The sequence below is a fragment of the Labrus mixtus genome, chromosome 5, assembly GCF_963584025.1.
Source record: "Labrus mixtus chromosome 5, fLabMix1.1, whole genome shotgun sequence".
NCBI classification, from domain to species: domain Eukaryota; kingdom Metazoa; phylum Chordata; class Actinopteri; order Labriformes; family Labridae; genus Labrus; species Labrus mixtus.
The window spans coordinates 14,381,201-14,403,016 of NC_083616.1; the positions used below are offsets into that span (position 1 = coordinate 14,381,201).

Consider the following 21,816-nt stretch of genomic DNA (forward strand, 5'->3'; position numbering starts at 1 on the left):
TTTATCTTTGAATTAAAATGACTGCACACCAGACTGGAGTCTGTTTGGGGTGAAAAAAAGAAACAGTCATAAAGGTCGTCGTCAGCAACATACAGATCTGCATCACGTCTCATGACGTCGGTGCATTAATGAAAAAATATACGCTGGTTGATCAGCTCTCCTGGCGTCATTTACATCCAAGTGTTGGCACTGATCATACATGGAAATACAGGACAGATCATGTCTATGATGGAGTCAGGGACGGGGTGTCAGGACAAGACAGTGCTGTAGATAAAAATGATATCTCCTCCTCTCCTATATGATTCATCTGTATTTTTACTGCGCTGTTATAACCCGTGTCACTCACGGATGACAGTATGATCCACACTTATCTCGACAGTATTTCATCCTCCTGTATTAAAAATATTAAATGCATCTTCCTTACTGAATAAATACAGACACTGTCTAACTGTGATTTTGTGCACACTTGGCTCTTGTGCATAAACTACATCTACATTCATGTTTGAATAACATGAGAAATGTAAAAGTAAAGATTTCCACGAGGCGCAGTGGAGAATAAAAAAAAGCAGTCCTGTGTGTGAAGATGATGGTCTGTCATGCTACTCTATGTGATCGTGTGGATCAGGGGCGAGTGGGTAGTCATTAGAGTGGCCCATGACACATGATTGTTAACACTATTAAAGCAATGTGGACGAAGGCGTCCCAAACTACCTTTGTATGTGGTCTGAGCTATGGAATGGCAATCTGTCCTCAGGACACATTGGGTTGCATTCACACCCAGCAATAAGGCTTAACACTTGTTATATGGCTGGATATTAATGCAAGGTATAAACAGAGCCAGAGTGCCAGTCACAAACTGGGGGACATGTGAAAATGTTCTCATTGTTAGAACTGATGAGTCATCCAGGATCTGATCAGTCACTTTTGGAATGGGAGAGGGAGAGTGAGACAGTCTTTTTGTAAGCTTGTAATGTCACAGCTCCATGCTGAGCCCAGCAGCAGCAATGATGATGAAGGGGGGCAGATAACAGAAACTGGGACATTACTCATCATTTTATGAAACGAAGGTTAAGTGGGCAGTGAAGGAAAAAGAGGGGCAGAGAGACAGATGAAAGTAAAAGCCGAAAATGAAGACGTGAAGGAACTGTTAATACTGTTCTGTATCTGGTATAGTTAAGCCTCATGTTCAAGAGTTTGGCAAAAGAGACAAGGTCACAATGAGCAGTGATAGGAAAGATGGTGCTGACTTCAACAGAGATGAAGACCACATGAAGAGGAGAGGAGTCAGTGCAACAATAGGCAAAAAGTGTTGAACCAGCCGGCTGAGCGCAATGTGAGTCTCCCAGGAGGGCGTCTTCACCTCTCCACTGTCCTCTCTATGCACTCTCACAGCAACACAGGCCTTGTCTGCTGATACATTATACCCTTTCACAGCTTGCATTCCATTAGCTTCAGCGGAAAGACAGTAATGAGCCTCGAAATGCATTACAATGTTTGAAGGGCATGTTGTTTAGGACATTCTAACGCTAGAGAGTAGAGAAAACATGGACATGAGACGTAACAAGAATAAAATAAAATACACTAAAATACCCTTTAAATGAACATTTAAAGCAGAAAGCTATCCTGTGCTTCTCAGGACATGATAAAGGATTTTGCAAACTACTCTGCTGGATATCTATTTTTTGATCCTTGTACAGTCAAGATTGATCAAAAAAATGAAAAAGATGTGTAAAAAGTCTGGTCTAATCCTGTGAATTTACATGGATATGAAAAAATATGATCTGTCTAATTCCAACATCTGAATCTTTTGTGTCTGGTCTATATCTTTGATGAATATCAACAGCTTGGATTGTGCTGTTTTTTCGACTAATTTGTTTCTTTTTTTCAAATTTTTGTTTTCAGAGACTTTAGGGAAGGGTAACAGAGCACAATTGAAAGGGCATGTTCTTTGACGTCAACCAGAGAAGAAGTTTATTGATTTAATGATTGATTGGTCCTAATGGGAGCAGATAAACTTCCTCTAGAAAAGCACGAACACTTAAAGGACAAAGACTTGTGTTGAGAAAAGGACACAGTAAGGAATCTGATAACATGATTTGTATGTCCCCTTTCCTGGAAGGCTGAGACTGCACGCATGCTAGTCCAAAACCTAAATCCCCCCATCACATAGACAAACCCAGTGACGACAAACAGGAACATTTATGAAACACAACCGCAGCAATCACAGCTTCTTTTATCCTGCTCAGAGTCGGGATGTGAGGGTGGTGGGCGGTGTATCCGGGGCTAGAAGTGAGTGGATATGTGTGTGTGCATGTGTGTGTGTATGGATTGAGGCGCAGACTTCTTAAAACTGGATCCATTCCCAGAGCTAACAGGAAATCCTTTATAACCAAACTAAGAGTCACCTAAACACGTCCCATATACTGGAATACAGCACTAGGACCACTGGGATAAACATTATACTGAGCCCGTGGGAAACGCTGTCTGGGATGTGGAGGGCTTTTTAATTACAATGGATAACAATTCACATTGTGTTTGGTTTGCCATGGAGATGGAGATTAGATGTGTTTTTCCTGCATAGGTACCAGAACCTATTCTGATAAATATCCCTCTAATTAAATGTTATTAATGAACAAGATACAAGAGCAATGACTTTCAAAGGAGTCATGCACAGATAAAATAACAGTTCTTAAGTTAAAGGGCAGCCTGGAATTAGTCAGTAAGAGTGGTTCATTTGACCTTTTTTTTGCGACTCTACGGGCACTGGCCAGCCAGTCTACACTTCATCTCTGCCACTTCTTCACCATTCTCTGGAAAGACGTCAGTAAGCCATGCCACATCCTGTTGAGAAATAATTTCATCCTCTGCTGGGAATTGACTTGGCCTCTGCTTAAAAACAAACACCGTCTACTTTATTCTGTAACAAGTGGGACAGGGGTGACTGTAAACAGAATGATGAAGCGCCTTAGGAGTTGACAAATGTGAAAAGGAGACAAAGAGAGGTAAATGAAAGAGAAATTAAATCATGTGTTTTTAATAGAAGCCTCTACCCAAAGACAAAAGTCAGTGGTTTTGTGAGCTTGCTGTGACTTGCTTCACTGATTTATGTTTGGATTAAATTAATGCAGAGTTCTCATGGAGAGGATATGACCCTTAGGTACACAACAAGACCTCATGAAAGCTGATCTAAGAGTTTATACATGCTTTTATTTGTTTTAAGGTCACATGTAACTGCAGTCAAAATCAGATGTAGTGTGTTTTTGTTCTGTTCAAAAGTTTCTTTACCAACTTTATGGCAGGACCACTGAAACATGGAGCATGAAGCATAATATATATTTTAAAGAAGTCCAAAGTGTCTGACTTCTGTTGACTTGCGATATTGTAAAATGTGCTAATTTACACAAATTAGTTAAAAAGAAAATCCAGAGGGACACAATCAGTGAACAGCAATCTAAGAGACGATATAACAACTTTTCAGCTATTAACTTTAAGTTGAACTTGCTATTGCCTGCTGTCATGCACCTCTATGCACTATACCATTTATACACACGTACAAATACACATTTGACTAGGTGGGGCTCAATTCTATTGTACATATGCACAGGGTAAATTTCCACTCTGCACAGACAATCTTCAGTTGTCTTGCTGAGGGGCCAGACAGAAGCTCCACACACACATACACATGCACAGGAACATACACACTCACATTTTGTCACAGAGTGAGGATTCTCTCTTGGAGCAGTGGATGGGACAAATCATACTATATCTCTGTGGCTTATATCATAGTCCGGTGCCACTCTCTTTCACCCTGTGGGTGTCTCGACCCCGAAACCAGATAAGTTGACCCTCCAACACATTTGAAAGTCTGACAATATGAATACAAATCTAAACTTTGTCAGTCTCCAGATTATATCTCATACTGTTAAATGTGTGATGCAGTTTTTTTTTTACATTGCTTTAAACCTGCAGGATGTTAGACATATTTGTCTGTATTGCTCTCAGATAACTAGACCACTGTGAATGTGTGTGAGGATGTCATAATATGTGATGTCTACAATCAAAGAGGAGACGGATCTTTGTAAAAACCTATACACAGTACATTTAGAAGTAATACAGTAATAGTCTTGTAAGCCCACAAAATGTCCATTTCATTTGTGTCCTGCAAGCTCACTCCTCTTCTTTTGTGTGTATGCCTGTTAATATCCTTTTTATCTGTTAAGAGTTCAAGGTACCTCTGGTTTCACATTTTCTAACTACAATAGAGAAAAGATGATAGAATACTGAGAGCAAGAAAACAAAACTAAAAACAAAAACCACATTAAACCACAATCCTCAAGGGTTTGGGATTTTATTCTATACTTTTTAGCTGACTGTTGCTTTTGCAAAGAGAAATAAATCAAACAGGCAGCTTTAATTTGCTCCCCACAGAGGGCAGCGTCATTGGTCAAACCAGCCCAGCCACCACAGATGGAGAGCCTTCTCTGTGTCAGGGGAGTTTGGACATCGACCTGACAGTTCAAATTAATGGTGAGGAACGAGCAAGACTGAGGCTCACAGGTTCATTGTGAGTGAGTTTGTTTCTGTCATTCAAATATGACAGCTTGTGCATCTTTTGTCCAAAATGCCCTCTTAATAGAGACATTCAGTAATAATGGTGAATGCCAAACTTTAGTTGTACATAGAATTGAGTTAATGTTTTTTTCATGCAAATGCAGTAACATTTTTATTAAGAATCCTATGCTTCGAATGCAAGATTTATTGTATCTTCATCATCTACATCGTTTATACTATGATATGATTTGTGACTGAAATGTGCGATATTTATTGAATGCTTGGTTTTACTTTTGCACCAAAAACACAGAGGAGAACAAATTGAAATAGGATAGCCTCCTTCATCAGAATCTCTTAGGAACCCTGCAAGAAACTAAAGTCACCCCCCGTAACTCCCTCTTTCTAAATGGCATTGGACACCCTTGATGTAATTTCTATGAAGCATACCCTAAAGCTCCACTCTATGTTAACATTGGATGTAGGACATTTTCCACCTTAAGTGCAGGGTGACTTCAAGAAGGACCAAACACAACACTACATCGTACAAGAATGTATAAATATTTTTAGCATAAAGCACACTGGACACATTCATTTATGCCAGCATCGGAGTCAAGTTGAGTCAATTATTAAGTTACTTCTATACAATTGGCTTACCCTTTTTTGGAAACTAATATCTAATAAGAGTTGAAAAGCCAGAAAAAGTCAGCTGATTTGTCTACAAAGTACACTTTCATTAAGGGCTTCAGTTTGACAGTGTGGTATTCAGCCAGGCCTCCGTCATCTATCCTTGACTAGAAGGCCACAGAAACAAACCAATGCTTTTCCTAAACTAAAGCACAATGTCAAACACGTGCACCTCAAAGGAAGTAGCCTTCATATGCAGTACAGTACCAACAAGGAAACAGAACAGAACGGAATTTTCCATCCAAAACCCTTTTTGGTCCAGGGGCTCTGCCTGAGCCATAAACAGGTCGAGCCCGAGGTGGTTAGCCCCCAGTGACAGTCTGCTTTAGTAGGGGCTCGTGTTTGTCAACCAAAGAGAGGGGGGACCAGTGGAAAATTACCAGTCCCGCACTACCTCATGGACACACATGCACGCATATACACACACATAGATGGTCTGCACCCGCTGTGAGACTAACCTGCAGCCACATATCTATCTCGCTCATTGCTTATGTGACAGCTTGCGTTTTTAATGGCCGAGGGTGCGGGGGCATGGTTGTGTTGTCATGACGAGCCACCCGCAAACTACGCAACCAATGACATTGGATGATGTGTATTCACGTCCATGCACATTTCCAAGAAATAACCAGTGTCATGTCTAGAGGCTAACAAGGAGGGGCAGTAGCATACTGTGTGTGTGTGTGTGTGTGTGTGTGTGTGTGTGTGTGTGTGTGTGTGTGTGTATGCACTCTCAGAGTAAATGAAATATTTTAATATAAAGGAGTACATGTATGTGTGATATTTTTATCTCCCTTGGTGTGTTTGTAATTCATTAAAACAAAGGTCCTGGTTGTCTTGCACACATCATCGCAGTGTTTCTGTGCCTGATTTATTGATTCATTTAGAAATGAGAGATGAATGCCTCTATAACTATTTGCAAAGGTTGCCTATCAATCTAGATGAATGGTCATGTAGAGAATGCGTCGCTGTCAATGCAAAAGAAACAAATACAGATAGATGGTGTTGGATAATGGTGGTTGCAGCCTTCACAAGCTGTGAACTGAGGGTTTCAAAGCTCTTTCTGGCCTTTATAGTTTAGTAAATGTATCATTACACTAGATGTGAGCGGAAATGTGTTACCTGGGTTCCGAGGCAGCCCAACATCATGTGAGTGAGAAGTTTGGCAGCAAACATAGGAAACCGGGAGCACAGCACATGGGATATAATGGCCAATGCAAAGCCTGAAGAGAAAGAAGTGTGGAGCATTAAACCAATATTGATATGATAAATTAAATGTTTTGCATAAATACACTGGTTATTTATAACAATGTGGGAGGAATATGGAAGATTAAACTCTGGTGGAGGGATGCACCAGAGAGAAAGCAGAAGAGAGAGGATAGAAGGGAGAGGGCAAACAGAAGGAACACAGGAACACAAGATGTATACAAAAATAAGACAACGGGAGGGTGGTTTTTGTACCTGAGATGCAGATAAATCCAGAGGCATAGAAGGCCTCGTTGTGGGAAGCGAGAGTGACAAACTCTGCGTAGGCCGTGTAGATAGACAAGTGGGAGCAGGCACATTCCACATAGTTCCCACTCTCTTTCACAACCCTGCAGTATCGACCATCTGATGACCAGCTAGAGGAGATAGAAGAGGATGTATCATCAGGATTAAGCATGTCCAACTTGCTCTCAGTGTTTTGGAGAATTATATTGTCCTGTGTAACAAAATAAAGTATAGCCTCTCTGTTTTTATGAAAGTAAAATATAGGTCCATAGGACAGCTATAAAGAGACAGGAAATGTGGGGAGAGAGAGTGGGGGATGATATGCACCAAAGAGCATCAGGATGGGGAGCCCAACCCGCGACAAGAGCAATGAGGACTGTCGCCTCTGTACACGGGGCGCTTGCTCTACCAACTGATCAAACTAAACTCCCCACAATTTTCGTATTGACCTTCCATCAACCATGACCGTTACCTGACATCGGCTTCTCTCTCTACCTCCTGCTCTCTCTCCATATCAGTTCCCTAATCCATTTTGCTCTGAGGGAGACGTCGTCCAAGTAGCTGTTCCGGCTAAACCTGCCAATTCTTAACTTGTAACATTGTGTTCCTGCCAAGTTTTGTTCCACGCCCCAGGAATGTCCTCAACAAACTGACTCCCAGTGGGAGAATTCAGAGAGTATGGTGGACTGAATGTGCAGTTATGGAAGCGAGATGCAACTTCCCCTATGAGGCCTGAGTGTGAAGCTGAACTTGGACTTTTGCCTTATACTTATTACACAGGATGAGATCAGTGGATAAGGGTGAGGATGACAGACAGAGGTGACCTCTATCGAGAATGGAAAACAAATGTAGGTTTGAACTTGCTGTTTTGGTTCATTTAGAATAGCTGCTTCTGCATCTGAATGGCCATTGGTGTGGATTACCTTGAGGATGTCTGATTCCAGAGAAGGCACATAGAGCGGCCTGGTTTAACTTGGTGTCCAGGGGTGTGGATACGATACACCACCTCACTGCCATCTTCTAGAGGTTGTGACCCTCTGTCCTGAAGGCTAGCTGAGAATACCTTGATATAAACAGAAGAGACAAGAGCTCAGCTGTGGACTGAACTGAATGTGTATATTGGAGTAATACTGCCACCTGCTGTTTTTAACACGACATATAAGGTTTGCTGTTCAGTTGATTTTATCTCTTAGAGTAATTCAAGCTTTGATTGGAGGGAAATGAAACCTTTCACTATCTCAGTGCTTCCCTACCTTCCCACTAAGAGCAGTGGTTGTATTGTTCGTGAGAAACCAGTGATCTGTTCTAAACTCTATCAGTTGAATCCGGCTGAGGTTGGCACAGTCAGCTGTCGGCACCGCTGGTACCGCCAGCAAGCGATCAGGGAGCTGGAAGAAGTCTGCATTACGTCCCCTAAATTTGTGTCCATTGATTTGTGTTGGGTACCACTGGAAGGCAAAGATGGTCATATACGGGCATGCTTCCAGGATGGTACCCCTTCTGGAGAAAACACATAGAGAGAATCCCTTAGAATACCAAGTATGAGCATCTTACTAACAATATGTTAAAGAGAAATCCCTGTAAAATATATCAACAAGCTGAACATGTAAAACTTGAGAAGAGGGACAGTTCCATCTCACTCCTTGGTACTTTTGAGCAGGGACACTTACATCTCACATTGGCTGTGGGTGAGGAGGGAGAAGGCAAATCTCTCTGCTACCTCAGCAAGGTGACTGAAGCCTCGAGTGTCAACCCTGCTGGGATTGGCCAAGGCACACAGCAGGTCATAGGTCAAATTGCGGTTACTTTGTAGTAAAGGAACCTTCTCGGCTTCAGCAAGAACCTGGCACAGAGGAAACAGAAGTAAATAGAGAGACGGATGGATTAAGACATTTTTGTGTCATCAAGACAGTTTTCTTTAGTATTGATTACACGTTTATCCCTCTGATATAATGTTCGATCTCAATTTGAATTTGTATTTATCCTTTTCACCCTCTGTGTTCTGTCTCCATTACTCTCTATGAGTTTAGCCTCAGTCTTATGCAACTGTTGTGCTAATATTTAAATAGAACTAATGCCACTATTTCCACTCTGTCTCAATTTCTCTTACTGTCTCTGTTCTCTTCTGTTTCCTCATGCTGCTTAACTCGTTGCGCTGTCTGTGCTCTCTCTTCCTTCCCTTTGCTCTTTCCTCTTTCATATGAAATTACTGCAGTGTCTCCACTTCGATGCAAGCTGAGCAATATGTAGACTCTAACTTCAGATCAGTGCAGTGATCACAGCGCTTATACAAAGTGACAACTGAGACCTTTTCAGATGACAAACTAGTCCTCATATCTGTCAGAGTGTGGAAGTGGGGCTGATGTTTGCCCTTAAGGGGAGAACAGTTTCTACACTGCTCTCAGGCTAGTAGTGAAAAAAATGTATAAAAGGTATAAATGTAGGTTTTATTTTGTGTTTCACTGTTTTATCTGCTCTGCAAGCTTAGATGATATGATGTATGTGTTTCAAACACTCTTACCTTCCCCAGAGCTTCAAGTACAGCAGTCATCTGCTCATGAGTGACAGGTGCAGTGACCGTATTCAGAAGTCCTTTAAGCACCTGATTCAGTATATTTGGGTTTAGAGGTTGATGTAATTGATCCAGTAAGACCCACACAGCTTCACTTGCTGAATTTGAAACCAAAGTCACATTAGCCAGCCCAAACTGTGGATGCACTCTGGCTCCCCCTGTGGCGTTGAACAGTTCCACCTGGAAGCGCTTCGGTGTGGGCAATGATGAGGCGCGGTCAGGTGTGAGGAATATGTTCAAAGATGTGTTGCGAAGACCCACTTGGAAGGTTAGCGTACCCTCCTGTTTAGGAAAGTCCATCCCTGCTATAGCTGGTCGAATTATAGACGGACCCACCACATCGTCTCCAGGAAGCTCCTACAAAGGAAATAGAAATGTGTGTTCTGGAGTGTAAATCAGGCTACTCAAAACTTTTAAATGTCCAGTTTTCATTTCATTAACAGTGATCATATAGTCAGTATTGCAACAGGACCAGAGGTAGATGAGTGAGGGTGACCATGTTGGGAACTAGGTTTTTGAATATGCATCAAACCTTCTGTCTCACAACATGCTTTAGTTCTATGAGATGAAAGCAGATTACCTGTCCACGTGTCTCAGTGAGGTTTTTAATTTTTGATAATTTCAATATTATTTACACTATTATTACACTTGCTTACTTTATATATATATATATGTATATAGCCAAGATATCTCTCATCTTAATGCTTTGCAGATAGGGAGGGTGGCAATGGCTTTACACAGGAGAGGAGGAAACATTGACTTTCATCAGCATGAAAAAAACATGAACATTATATATATACCAGTATACTGGATAAAGGGTAGTCTCAAGTTAAAGGAACCACCATCAGAAAAAAATATTAAATGCAATACTTTGTTGAAAAGCAATGCAAAAATGTCAAGGAGTCAGCCTTGGTGTATCTTGGTGTATTCTCTTACAGTTGACCTGCAGGGGCTTCTCCAACATACATGTAGATGGAAATTATATCAGGAGAAAAAAAAATCCCAATGCCATCATCCAGATTTTGATGCACAGTTGTTCTCCACAGACAGGACATAACCAAGTCATCAACTGTTCAAACTTATAAAACGACAAATGAGATCAGTGTACCATTAGAGATACGTCCTCTGTAAATCAGGGCAACAATAGCAGGTTAGATAAAGACAGATTCACATCATTAAGGCTTTAACAGTTGGGTAACTCTTATCTTATCTTATTTCTGCTAGTAAATGGTTGTGATTGCATTGGCCTAGATTGGAAATTAGGTTTTGTACTGCAGAGAATGATACCTCCAGGGCAACGCTGACTAAACAAAAAGCACATCCAACAAATAAGACAAATACTAAATTCAACTAAGTACACTTTTTCCAGAGCATTTGAGCGTTTTATGTATCATCTGTTTGTTACTTACCAGAGTGCGGTATTGTACAGACATGACTGAAGCTGTGCTTGCTTGTCTGTAGACTTGAAGACTGAGCCGCGTGGTCATGGGGGTGGCGATGGGCAGTCTATTGCCCACAGCAAAGTACACAATGCCTCGTGGATCATCACTCTCTGCTAAGGTGATGTTGGCAAAACGGATGGTCTCATTAATGGATGCTCCAGCACCCACCTGATAAATCTCCACCAAGAACCAAGCCTGCTGCTCTGGTTCCTATGCAACACAGATGAGTGATTAGTTATTTAAAAAAATAATTAAGCACCAAATTTGTAATCTATCCCTTTTTGTTAGGCTTGGACAAATAACATAATGGTCAGATGAATAACAATATGCAGTAGCGCTTTCAACGAGGGCCTCTTCCTCTCTCTCACCTCATCATCTTGAACCTCCACGGTGAGAGCACAGGTTATCTCTCCTCTCCTACACAGTGCTGTTCCTGAAGTCTGAACCAGCTGTTTGGTTAGGTTGACCCCATTGCTGATGAGAGTTAAAGATGCCTCGCTGAAGGTTGCCCTCCAGAAGACTTGCAAATCCTCAAAGGCTCTGAAGAGAGGGAGAGAGCATGCTTAATAACTGCGAACAACTACAAGTCGTCAAATATTGATCCGTTGCTGAGAGCCATTTTTACATATTCATCTGAATTGAAAAAAAAAAAGTGTTATTTAATCACCTGTTTTCTTGTCTTTGCAGATAGAGGAGAGCGGTTCTGTTTTCTGAATCCTCATCCAGAACTTGGCCAATCAGAGAGTTGAGACTGAATCCTACAATACCATTGTGGAAGTCGCTTCCTGAATTGAGGCAAGGACAAAGAGGGAGAAAAAAAAATCAGTAAGCAAATTAAGTTGTTCATGACCTCATAGTCTTATAATTCATTTGAGTTCCAATCAATCATACAAGCACAATAATCAAATCATCTGCCACAGTGCAGTGATTATGTGAGAAAAGAGGCCAAGAATAGCAGAAGGAGACTTATGTAGCAGTGACCTGATGCAAATCAAATGAGATGAATGTAACCAGAGAAGAAGACTGAATCACTCATCACTCATTGAGATAACAAAACATATGTCTGTGGGCGCATCTGATAAAACCTAAGAGACACTCTTGGGGTTTAGCTTGTGCTCAAAACAGAAACCGATAGAGTTCAATACAATACATACAGTATATGTTGTATCTTTTTTATTTGCCAGAACATGCCGTGTATATACTGTATATTTTATCTGTGATCTCTAACTGACTCAATAAAATGTTTTATTTATTATTTTACCGAGGATGGTGATCTTGGTAAAAGCCCCAAAGCCCAGGAGTGTACTATCAGTGATTTGTGCTCCTCCCTCTGGGTCGCTGAGGTAAATGAAGAACACTTCCTGTCCCTCCGGCTCTGAGTCATCCAGGATGAGGAGGACAACCTCTGCTTCGTTCTGACCAGGCTGTAGTGACACTATGGTGGACTCCAGGCGGAAGTCCTGTTCCTCCTTTGCCAGAGCCCCCACAGGTTCGAATGTAAAAGGAGGAGGTGCTGTGCTTCCATCTAGATAAAAGCACACAGCAACACAACAAACATGAAACCGCAAACGTCACAGGAAATAACAATATGAAGTAACATAAAATGATAAACTAAATTGGTGAAGCAAACCAAACAAACCTCCATATGCTTGAACCCGAACCCTCACAGCCCCAGCCACACTATCGGACCTGCGGACCCTCAGAACCACCCGCCTGTCCTGCTGGGTCTCCTCATCCCTGTCCTCTGGTACCTGAACCTGTCCAGGCCCAATACTCAGCACTCCTCCTGTCACATCACTAGCCAGGATGGTGACAGTGGCCACACTGTGCTGTGGGCTCAGGCGAGGAGGGGTATCTGTCCATGCTGGGTCTGGAGTTAGAGCTTGAGCATCTGTAAGGTTGACGTGAAAGTACTCATCAGCCTCTGAAAGGGAGTCGTCGAGTATTGAAAGGTGGAAGGAAGTGTTGGTTTGGCGAGGTGAGTCAAAGACCAAACGGCCATCTGGCACTGCAACAAAGTCCTCTCCAGCTACTGCGCTGCCCATTGCTGTTGTATAGGAGAGGCGGGTGCTGTTGCTGCGAGAACCATAGAGTCTCTGGACATAAAGTGTGATTGTCTGGATGTCCTCTGCAATGACCAGCTGGCGCGAATCAGGGGCAAACTGGTAAATTCCCAGTGGCTCCACTTCTGTCACTGTAAATCCTGACCTGTGCCGGGAGACAAACATCAGAGTGAGGCTACAATTGAATGCTGACTTAAATATATACTGGTATTTATATTAAATTGATGATTTAACAAAAAATGAGCTGTTTATCTCTGAGTGTTGGCATGAAAAGCAAAGTGAAGTAGTAGCATATATCAAAGTTGAAAGGAAAGATTGAAGTTAATTTGCTATCATCTGTACACAATTTCGAACATTTCATCTAAACCTATTGTTTGTTTATTTTTCACACACAAATTTCCACTACTTCTTCTTGCTACGGTTGTATGCAGCAGGTTTCCAATGTAACATACACCACCATCACTTCACACCAAAGTGAACGCATTACCTGAGCCTCACAGCACCAGCTGCAGCAGAGCTTGCTGTTGCAGCTGTGAGGTGTATAGCATAGGAAGCTGCCACAGATGCATCAGCAACAGCTCTCAGCGGTATGACTTTAGTCCTCTCTCCATGGGCCAGGGTCAGTGAGCCTGAATACAGACATTGATGGAGAAGGTGATCAACAATAGAGAATTAAAAAAAATACTGCTTCGTGGAAAACGACCTTAAATAGATAATGAAGGTGGTTTTCAATAATCTATCTATATGTACTGCTTCAGATATAATTCTCTGTGTGTTTTACCTGAACTTGGGCTGATCACTCCCAGTCTGAGCCCAGGTGGAGCCTGACCTGAAGGATATCCAGTATTCCACTGCACCCTAATGTCCCCAAACAGCCCTGTTCGTGTCACTTTTGCTTCACACGTCCCTGTTTCTATACTTGACACCTGCAGAGCCAGGGAGGCAAAGCCAACCTGTACAAAAAAATGTGAGAGAAGACAGTTTATCATCCTGTAAGTGTGATGCCTTAATAATAATAATAGAGAAAAAGTATAACTTCTCCTAACGCTGTTGTAACAGCTTAAGTTAAGTACAACAGAGACAAATTGTTGTACTCTGACAAATCATATCATGAACAAAACAAACAAACAAAAAAGCATATCCAAAACTCGCCTCAGAGCTGGCAGCTACTTCAGGCACAGTCACCGTGGCAACACTGGACTCTTGAAAGAGCCGAGGTGGGGAGCCAATAATAGGACTGACTAGTCTTACATCTGTCAGCTCTGCCGTGAAGCTCTCCCCCGCTGACAAAAATACCTACAAAATAAATGTCAGGATAATAAATAAATGTTAAAAAGGAGCCTATAAACAAGATGAACTTCATTTTTTTGAAAGGTTTTTCTTTGACCCCCCCCCCTGACCAGAAGTCCCTGTAATGGCCTGCCCATCCTTACCTGGCTGCTGATAGGTACAGTGACAGTACTGAAGGTCTGTCCCTCTCTTATTAGCAGCCTTCCTTCGGCTTGTCCTCCAAGTATCTCCTCCATGTCCATCACTTCATCCATCTCTCCACTGATCCTATAGCCCACACTAGCGTTGCCGAAGAGCCCAGCAAGCCGTGTCACATTCAAGATCAGAGCTCTGGTGACCTCAGACCCTGACCCCACTACTACTATGGACTGTTGCTCAGGATCCAGGGAGAAGACACCATGGGGTTCATCGTTAGCGAGCACCCTAAGGGTCGGAGAAGATAAGTAATTAGTTCAATTATTTAAGAGCTTTCTCTGGTAGTCCATCGATTGTGTTAAGTTTAATATAATAAACATAATGAGAAACCTGATTCTTGTTCTGATGAGGTTTGGGTTGGCGTCCAGAGTAGCACCACCCTCCACAGCTGTGAGCTGGACAGTGTAGAGCTCCTCCAGCTCTGGCTCTGTATCAGGCAGCAGGCTGAGAACAATTTCAGCATCTCTTTGACCCTCAAAGATCATTACTGAGCCAGCTGAGGCTAAAAAGTCCCTGTCCATATCTGAGTCACTCTTTATCTGCCAATGCACCTGAGATGTGAGAGAACTGACACTTTAACAAAGGGCACATGTATTTGTATTCACATATGATTCTGGATTTGATTGACACATAATAAGTGTGTATGATGCTGTCTTACCGTGATGTTACCCATGACACCCTCCCTGCGTGTAACCAACAGTGAAATGTTGAAAGGACCCTCTGCTTCTGTGGATTCATTGTAGATGTGCTCTTGAAGAGAATCCAAAGTAAACTGGACTATACCATTTGGATCACCAAACTTCTCTATCTGGGAGTAAAATGTTTTTTAAAGGAAAGATTAGGGGTTAGTAAGGTGATGAGGCTTGCCCCACATTAGATGTCTAGGTGTTTGGAGATCAATTTCTTCATCAGTTACATAAAAACATTCCTGCAGGCATACAGTAATCCAGTGAAGTACCTTGAGTGTTAAAGAACCGGCCCGAGGATCCAAATCCACCTCTCCTGACAGAACACTGAGCTCTATGAAGAATGTCTCCTCCACCTCCACTTCCCCATGGGGGAGAATCCGCAGCTCTATGCTGTGTGTGCCCTCCTCTCCATCCCTGAAGAAGAGTGACCCGTTCACAGGCTCTCTAATGTCTGTGTTGACTGGAGGCAGGACGTCATTGCTGTTAGGGCCCCGAATAATCCAGGCAACCTGTTGCAAAAACATCAATTAGTATTTTTCTTCTAAAAGGAGAACTTCTGGGAGTAAACTTCTAGCTAAATTATTCTAGCTAATTAATAGTAGATTCCATACCGTTGCATTGCCCACAAAGCCTCCTGCTCTCTCCAACACAAGACTTAGTTTGAGGGTGGAGTTAGGGTTGACCAAAGTGATCAGGCTGTCGTTGAGAAAACGGATGAAGCCACTTGTAGAGTCGCTCTTGGCGATGGTTACTCTGGTAACATGTTGAGAGCCGAGAATTGCTCCTCCTGTAGCTCCAACCAGCAGGACCTCGAATATCTCTACATGCTCACTGGTGAAGATAAGTTCAGCATTCAATTGTAATTATTAGTAAAATATAATTTCTGAGTTAAAATACACAAGCTTAGCTAACACATGAATTATGAGTGAGTTTGCTATTTATACTGTGTGTAAGGTAGTAAGCCAACAGTAATTTTAATTATTTTAATTTCTCCTCTCACCTGTCCATGTCATCTATTATGGAGACATTGATGTAGCTGGTATTTTGTCCATGTGCAAACATTACTGATCCATTATTCAGGATGTAGTCGAGGTGAGGGGTTGCACTCAGGCCTCTAGAAATGAACTGAGCTGAGACTGATCCATATGTGCCCACTCTCCTCACCACTGGGATCAACAGAGTGCCCACATCCTCTTCAACTGAAAGAAGCCAGAAGACAAAGGTTGTATATTTAAAAGACAATATTTTAACATGACATTATAGGAGAGAGATGTAAACAGGTTGAAATTGTCTTTGTTGTACCTTTACCTGTAATGTTGACATAGTCTTGCCTGAACTCCAGGATACCCTCAGCATTGTCATTCTTAAGTATTACCACAGTGACAGAGGAGATGCTTCCTACAGCCGGGGGCTGGTCTTGCTGGAGACCTGACTCTCTCATTGTGTAGTCCACAGTACTGACCACCAGAGGGAGACACAGAATAACAAATTAAAAGTCACAGACAAGAAACCTATGACATTTGCATCAAAACATTATTTGGACTCCAAGCCCATTTGAAACACTTTTTTTATGACAGTGTTCCAATTGAAGATATTGTAAATATTCAAACTAGAAAAAAGGACATTTTCTCCACTTCAAAAGGTTTTTCTACCTGACGTTGACTAGCTCCACTTCAGTAATGTTAAGGAAGAACAGCTCAGGCCCTTCTGAAAGACTGTCATCCAGGATCTGCAGGGTGACTTGTTGTGAGGTTTGGCCTGGTGTAAAGAGAAGTCGTCCTGAAGCGGAAACAAAGTCCTCTCCACTGATCGCTGTGTTGCCTGAGGTTTGGTAGGTCACCCACACTCTGCCGAGGATGCCCAAGGAGCGATTTACTGTGACATTTACCTGCGGCATAGAGATCCAATATGCGATTGCTTGGTACACACAATTTCAATTTGAAATAAGACTACTACACCAAACAGTTGATCAATATACTGTATACACTGTTTCATTCGGGGATCTCACCATTCCCTCTTCCTCAGTTGCCCTGATCTGATCCTGGTCAAAGGAGAAGATGCCATATGGGTTGTCACTGGCCGCCATAATAATCTTGGCATGCTTAGCAATGGGACTGATTTCCAGTCCAGGGGTGATGGAAGTCAGTGCAAGCTGGTACTCAAGGCGTTCTTCAGGAAGGTCATCATCCAGAGCCTGGTGTCATAACATATACATCAAGGATATTTAAACGGTACTAAAATGTTTTTTGAGTGCACATTTTAACTCTGCAATACAGTGACACAGACAAGTCTAGATTTATATTACTCAGTACCTTAAGAATAATCATGGCAGTGGACTCTCTGTCTCTCAAAATCACAGTGCCAGAGATCGCTTCAAACTCAGACACCACAGCTGGAGTGATATTCCAGTAAACCCGGACCTCTCCAAACACACCTGGCCCTCTCACGAGGCTGGGGGGACCAGACAGATATATAACACGTTTCAAATTATATTATGGTTTCATTAAATGTGGTTCTGGCATTTTAAGCGTATTTGTCTTCTCAGGTTAGTGCAACAGTTTTTGACTCTCACCTGACCACAGCACTACCATTGTAATCTCCCTGAGGTTCGCCGATGAGGATGTTCCTTGATGTCTCTTCTATGCCAATAATACCCAGAGCAGCCTTGTCTGCCCGGATAATGATGGACGCCATTCCTTTAGTAGTACATGACAGACCAGGTTAATAAAGACAGATGAGGAAGGATACAATTAAGGAATCTGTGAAAGACAATCCTGAAATGCACATTTTCTAAATCTGTCAGTGAGCTATTTTTCTAAAAGTACTGACCATCTAAGGGATCAATGACAGCACCGCTTGCAGCAGGAAACAGCTTGACAATGAAATGCTCATCTCCTTCAAGTACGCTGTCAGCCAGGGCTCTTATCACAAACGTCTTCATTGAGTCAGTCTGGAAAGTATAAAAAGTAAAGCACAATATTCCACAGAACATTAAGTTAAGACATCAAGCCTGGATAGCTAGATGTAATTATTACAGGCTGACTAAATCATTCAATAGAATAATAAGAAATGATTTGTGATATGACAGTAACAGCACGCCTTGTACTCAGTACCTCAGTGAAAACAAGAGTCCCATTGAGCGGTGAGAGGTCATCTGCAGCTTGGTCGTCCAGCTGCCATCTCAGTGTCACTGCACCTTCACCCCCCACACTACGTAGCACAGCTAGTGTCGCCACGGCAGCAGGATCACCCTCAAACTCTGGCTCACTGACAATAACCTAAGTGGGATTGAATGAAAAGATTATTTGTGAAAAAGTCATACTATTTGAAAAGGTAGTTGTAGATGAGTTGAGAAATTACAGAGATATCTAAAGGATTTAAGATTTTATTTTTGCTTCATATGTTATTGTACAAAGTGTCCGTTATTATTAAGGATGAGGCTCACCTCTAGTTCCTGAAATCCAAACCGTCCAAGAGGTGAGTCGTTTGGCGGTATGTTGATAGTTACAGAGGTCACTTCACCCAGTCGAGCACCACCAATCACTCGCAGTAAATCCACTCTGAAGGTCTCTGCAGTCTCCACAAGTTTGTCATCCATGATGTTGATGGCAATCACGGCTTTTTTCTACAGATACGGATGAGTAAACACCAGTAAATAACCTTAAAGCTTTTGTAATAAACCATAGATAACTTTATATCGTTGCTTGATGTTTAATGGATACATTTTTTTTTCCATTTACCTGCCCATCTAGAAATGTAATATTCCCAGATGAGGGGCTGAAGTCACTCAGATCAGCAGTGATTGGCTGAGCCTCCCAGTAGATGACCAGTCGTCCAATTGATCCAGCCAGTCGGACAACCGACACATGGAGGATGTTGTCTGGTGGTGGAATCTCGTATGCCAGCACGACTCCAGTGATATCCTGGACAAGATGTTTCAATAAATGTTTCATAAAGGAAAAATATTATGAATTATTACTTATATCTGTTAGTTACTGATCATTCTGATGAAGCTCTCAAGGAACCAAACAAACTGCATCAAGTTTATACTGAAATCAAAATCACAGAAATGGCCCTGTGCTCACCTCAGAGACATTGAACTGCAGAATCCCTCGAGGGTCATCGTTCTCCTGGATAATGACCTCGGCTACTTCCATACCAGGCCTCTTCAGACTCGGCTGCCCCGCACCAACTGACTCACTAATCAGCTCCACTCTGGTGATATTTATCAGGAAGCTCTCCGCTAACTCTGGGATGTCATCCTTAGAAAATGCACATATACATTGAATTAAGGTTAAAAGAAATGTCTCCATCTATCTGACAAGCACAATCATAATTAATTCACATTCACAAGGGAGGTCACTTAATGTATTTCTTTGATTACAACTAAAATTACAAGAACAATCATTCGTGTCATGATTTCAACATGACAACAAATACATCTGCAAGGCAAAGATTGTGAGATGATGTGTAATGGTTTTTACGAAGATGAATAGCTATTTCTGGAACAACTGAAGAGGAGGAGACAAGAGGAGAAAGTGTTGGATTTTTTCCTCTAGCTGTCGCCTACATTCAGCCTGTAAAGTCTAGTCTTTGGACAGTTACAGAACTGTTACAGGTTGTATTTTTTATCCTGAAGGCCAAAAACAGGAGGCTGTCTGGGTATCCAGGCTGAATGAGTGTAAGTGTGGGATGTGTCAGAGGAGGAAGAATTCAACTTTTGTGATAGAAAATCTTTATGCTTTTACTCATTTGGAAGAGGGTTACTTCATATGTTTGTTTGTCATTCGTTCCATATGAAGCTAAGCCTATAGATTCAATACATTTCACTTTAACTGAACAATCTCCATACCGGTAGGATTGTGACAGTAACAAGAGCCACAGTAGCTCCATCTATCATGATGATGGTGTTGTCTTTGGGGGTGTAGTCCTCTCCTGCACTTGCTTGGTTAGAGGGGGGCTGATACAGGGCCGGCCCGCTCTTGTAGTGGACCGCCACCTCACCCGTAGAGCCCTGCTCCCTCACTATAGAGAGAGTCACATTGACTGGAGTCCCTGTAGGTAGGGAAAAGGGAGATTACAAAGAAAGTGTTAACACAAAGACTTACATCATCTCATGTGGAAGATTTTTTGTAACAGCCTAAATCAAGAGAAAAAAACTGTAAAACCTCACTCCTCCAAAATTGAATGACTGGTACTCAGCCATCAGCAAAATAAAAGCTTTCTGCACTGTTATAACTGTGAAAACACTTTTACAGACAAATCATCACTCTGATTCATTTCATGCAACAGAAGTTCTCACTCTGTGGTTCTTGTGCGAGTGTAAACTGTGAGTCCAGATGCCATCCAAACACCCCGTAGGGAGAACCATTTGGTAGGATGGTGATGAGAGCTTGAGCTCTCTGCTTGTCGATGACTGCAGCCTGTGTAAGGTCCCGCAGCCCCACAGTGGTGACATCCATGAGGGTGATGGTTACGATCTCTCTCAGCTCTGGGGCGCCATCTGCCAGCACAGTCAGTGAGATGAAGGCCTCTGACTGGCCCTCGGAAAATGTTACCTGCAACATGAAATACATTCTAACTTGAATGAAGAATTTTGTGATTTTAAATGTAGTTCTTACATTGTTTATTTTGGCAAAAATCTGAATTCATAAACATGCTGTCATTAGATACAGGAGTTTGTCTTTAGTATGACAGAAGGGCCAGGTTTACTCACCACTCCTGAAGTGGGGTAAATGTCCGCCAGACTGCCAGTGGCAACCCAGTGAACAGTCAGTCTGCCAAAAGTTCCTCTTTTCCTCTCCACTGTGAGAGACATCTGATTATTTTGCTCCAACTCTTCTACCTCCACAGATAGAGAATTCTGAAAAGAATGAAAATAAATATATCTCTATATCAAATTATTGATGTAATGAGTTCAAAATATCCTTGAATACTGATAAGATTTCATACAATGACTGTTAAATGATGATTGCTTAAAATGCACAAAAAAATCTAATATCAAAGGTTTAATCCCTACCTGAGCAAAGCCGATGACTCCATGGGCATCATCATTGGTTGGGACTATGACAGTCACCTGACCGCCAAATCCAATCTCAGCCCCGCCCTTTGGATTCTTCAGGCTGACTTGGAAGCGCTCCTGCTCCTCAGGGATGTCATCATCTATGATGTTCACTGCTATCTCCAGCTCGCTGTCCCCCGGTGCAAAGTGCAACTCCCCAAAACTGAATGGGAAGAGGAAAATAAAACACAACATGCATTTAGAACTTTCTTGATGTGTTGTTTTATTTTGTGCAGAATTTTCCTTCCTGACTATCGTGTTTTAGACTTTAAAAGACCATTTTGGTACCTGGGTATGAAATCAGACATATTGGAGACAGAAGTAAATTCATAAACAGTGGAGCTTTTCTCCTCAGAAGAGGCTAAGAGGGTCTTGGTGCTGTTGAGGGACGGCACCATGAGAGATAAGAAGCTCATTGCCGGAGGGGCCCTCAGGATCATGGCGAGCAGCTTGACATCAGACCTCCATGAGTAGAGTGATGAGCCGTTTCTTCCAGCGAGCAGGACATATGCTATGAGGAAGAAAAAAATGGTCAATTTGTCAATACTAGTATAGTATATTAGAATAGAACTAGTATAACTTAAAAAACACAAAAAAATATATTTGAAAACAAAACAGCCTATGGCATTTTTGCTTACTGATCCCAGATGGAGCAGTGAAGGGGTGAATAGAGGTGAGGCCCGGGTGAGGAATCGACTGATAAAGCTGAGGGGAAGGCTGTCCTGAGCTCCACTGGAACACCTCACATGTCGGAGTAGGACCTGAAAAAAGGAAACACACA

The 21,816-nt window shown here is 42.1% G+C and overlaps 1 protein-coding gene across 1 annotated transcript in view; it reads right to left on the bottom strand.

Moving 5' to 3' along the window:
- The window catches only part of adgrv1 (adhesion G protein-coupled receptor V1), a 97,333-nt gene that overhangs the window by 41,433 nt on the left and 34,084 nt on the right, over positions 1-21,816 (bottom strand). Inside the window, exons 52-87 of the mRNA XM_061037973.1 lie at positions 21,674-21,796; positions 21,324-21,546; positions 20,994-21,198; positions 20,691-20,837; positions 20,277-20,532; positions 19,827-20,029; positions 19,060-19,236; positions 18,715-18,897; positions 18,420-18,599; positions 18,088-18,252; positions 17,804-17,924; positions 17,547-17,670; positions 17,287-17,425; positions 16,983-17,168; positions 16,627-16,862; positions 16,283-16,431; positions 15,975-16,173; positions 15,586-15,805; positions 15,244-15,483; positions 14,944-15,093; positions 14,616-14,836; positions 14,234-14,513; positions 13,953-14,096; positions 13,582-13,753; positions 13,288-13,429; positions 12,368-12,945; positions 11,999-12,250; positions 11,405-11,522; positions 11,106-11,277; positions 10,705-10,947; positions 9,245-9,652; positions 8,394-8,566; positions 7,977-8,223; positions 7,647-7,786; positions 6,694-6,854; positions 6,355-6,455 (exon numbers count right to left, since the gene is read on the bottom strand). Coding sequence (XP_060893956.1) covers positions 6,355-6,455; positions 6,694-6,854; positions 7,647-7,786; positions 7,977-8,223; positions 8,394-8,566; positions 9,245-9,652; positions 10,705-10,947; positions 11,106-11,277; positions 11,405-11,522; positions 11,999-12,250; positions 12,368-12,945; positions 13,288-13,429; positions 13,582-13,753; positions 13,953-14,096; positions 14,234-14,513; positions 14,616-14,836; positions 14,944-15,093; positions 15,244-15,483; positions 15,586-15,805; positions 15,975-16,173; positions 16,283-16,431; positions 16,627-16,862; positions 16,983-17,168; positions 17,287-17,425; positions 17,547-17,670; positions 17,804-17,924; positions 18,088-18,252; positions 18,420-18,599; positions 18,715-18,897; positions 19,060-19,236; positions 19,827-20,029; positions 20,277-20,532; positions 20,691-20,837; positions 20,994-21,198; positions 21,324-21,546; positions 21,674-21,796 — 7,178 coding nt within the window. The remainder of the gene's footprint in view (positions 1-6,354; positions 6,456-6,693; positions 6,855-7,646; positions 7,787-7,976; positions 8,224-8,393; positions 8,567-9,244; positions 9,653-10,704; positions 10,948-11,105; positions 11,278-11,404; positions 11,523-11,998; positions 12,251-12,367; positions 12,946-13,287; positions 13,430-13,581; positions 13,754-13,952; positions 14,097-14,233; positions 14,514-14,615; positions 14,837-14,943; positions 15,094-15,243; positions 15,484-15,585; positions 15,806-15,974; positions 16,174-16,282; positions 16,432-16,626; positions 16,863-16,982; positions 17,169-17,286; positions 17,426-17,546; positions 17,671-17,803; positions 17,925-18,087; positions 18,253-18,419; positions 18,600-18,714; positions 18,898-19,059; positions 19,237-19,826; positions 20,030-20,276; positions 20,533-20,690; positions 20,838-20,993; positions 21,199-21,323; positions 21,547-21,673; positions 21,797-21,816) is intronic.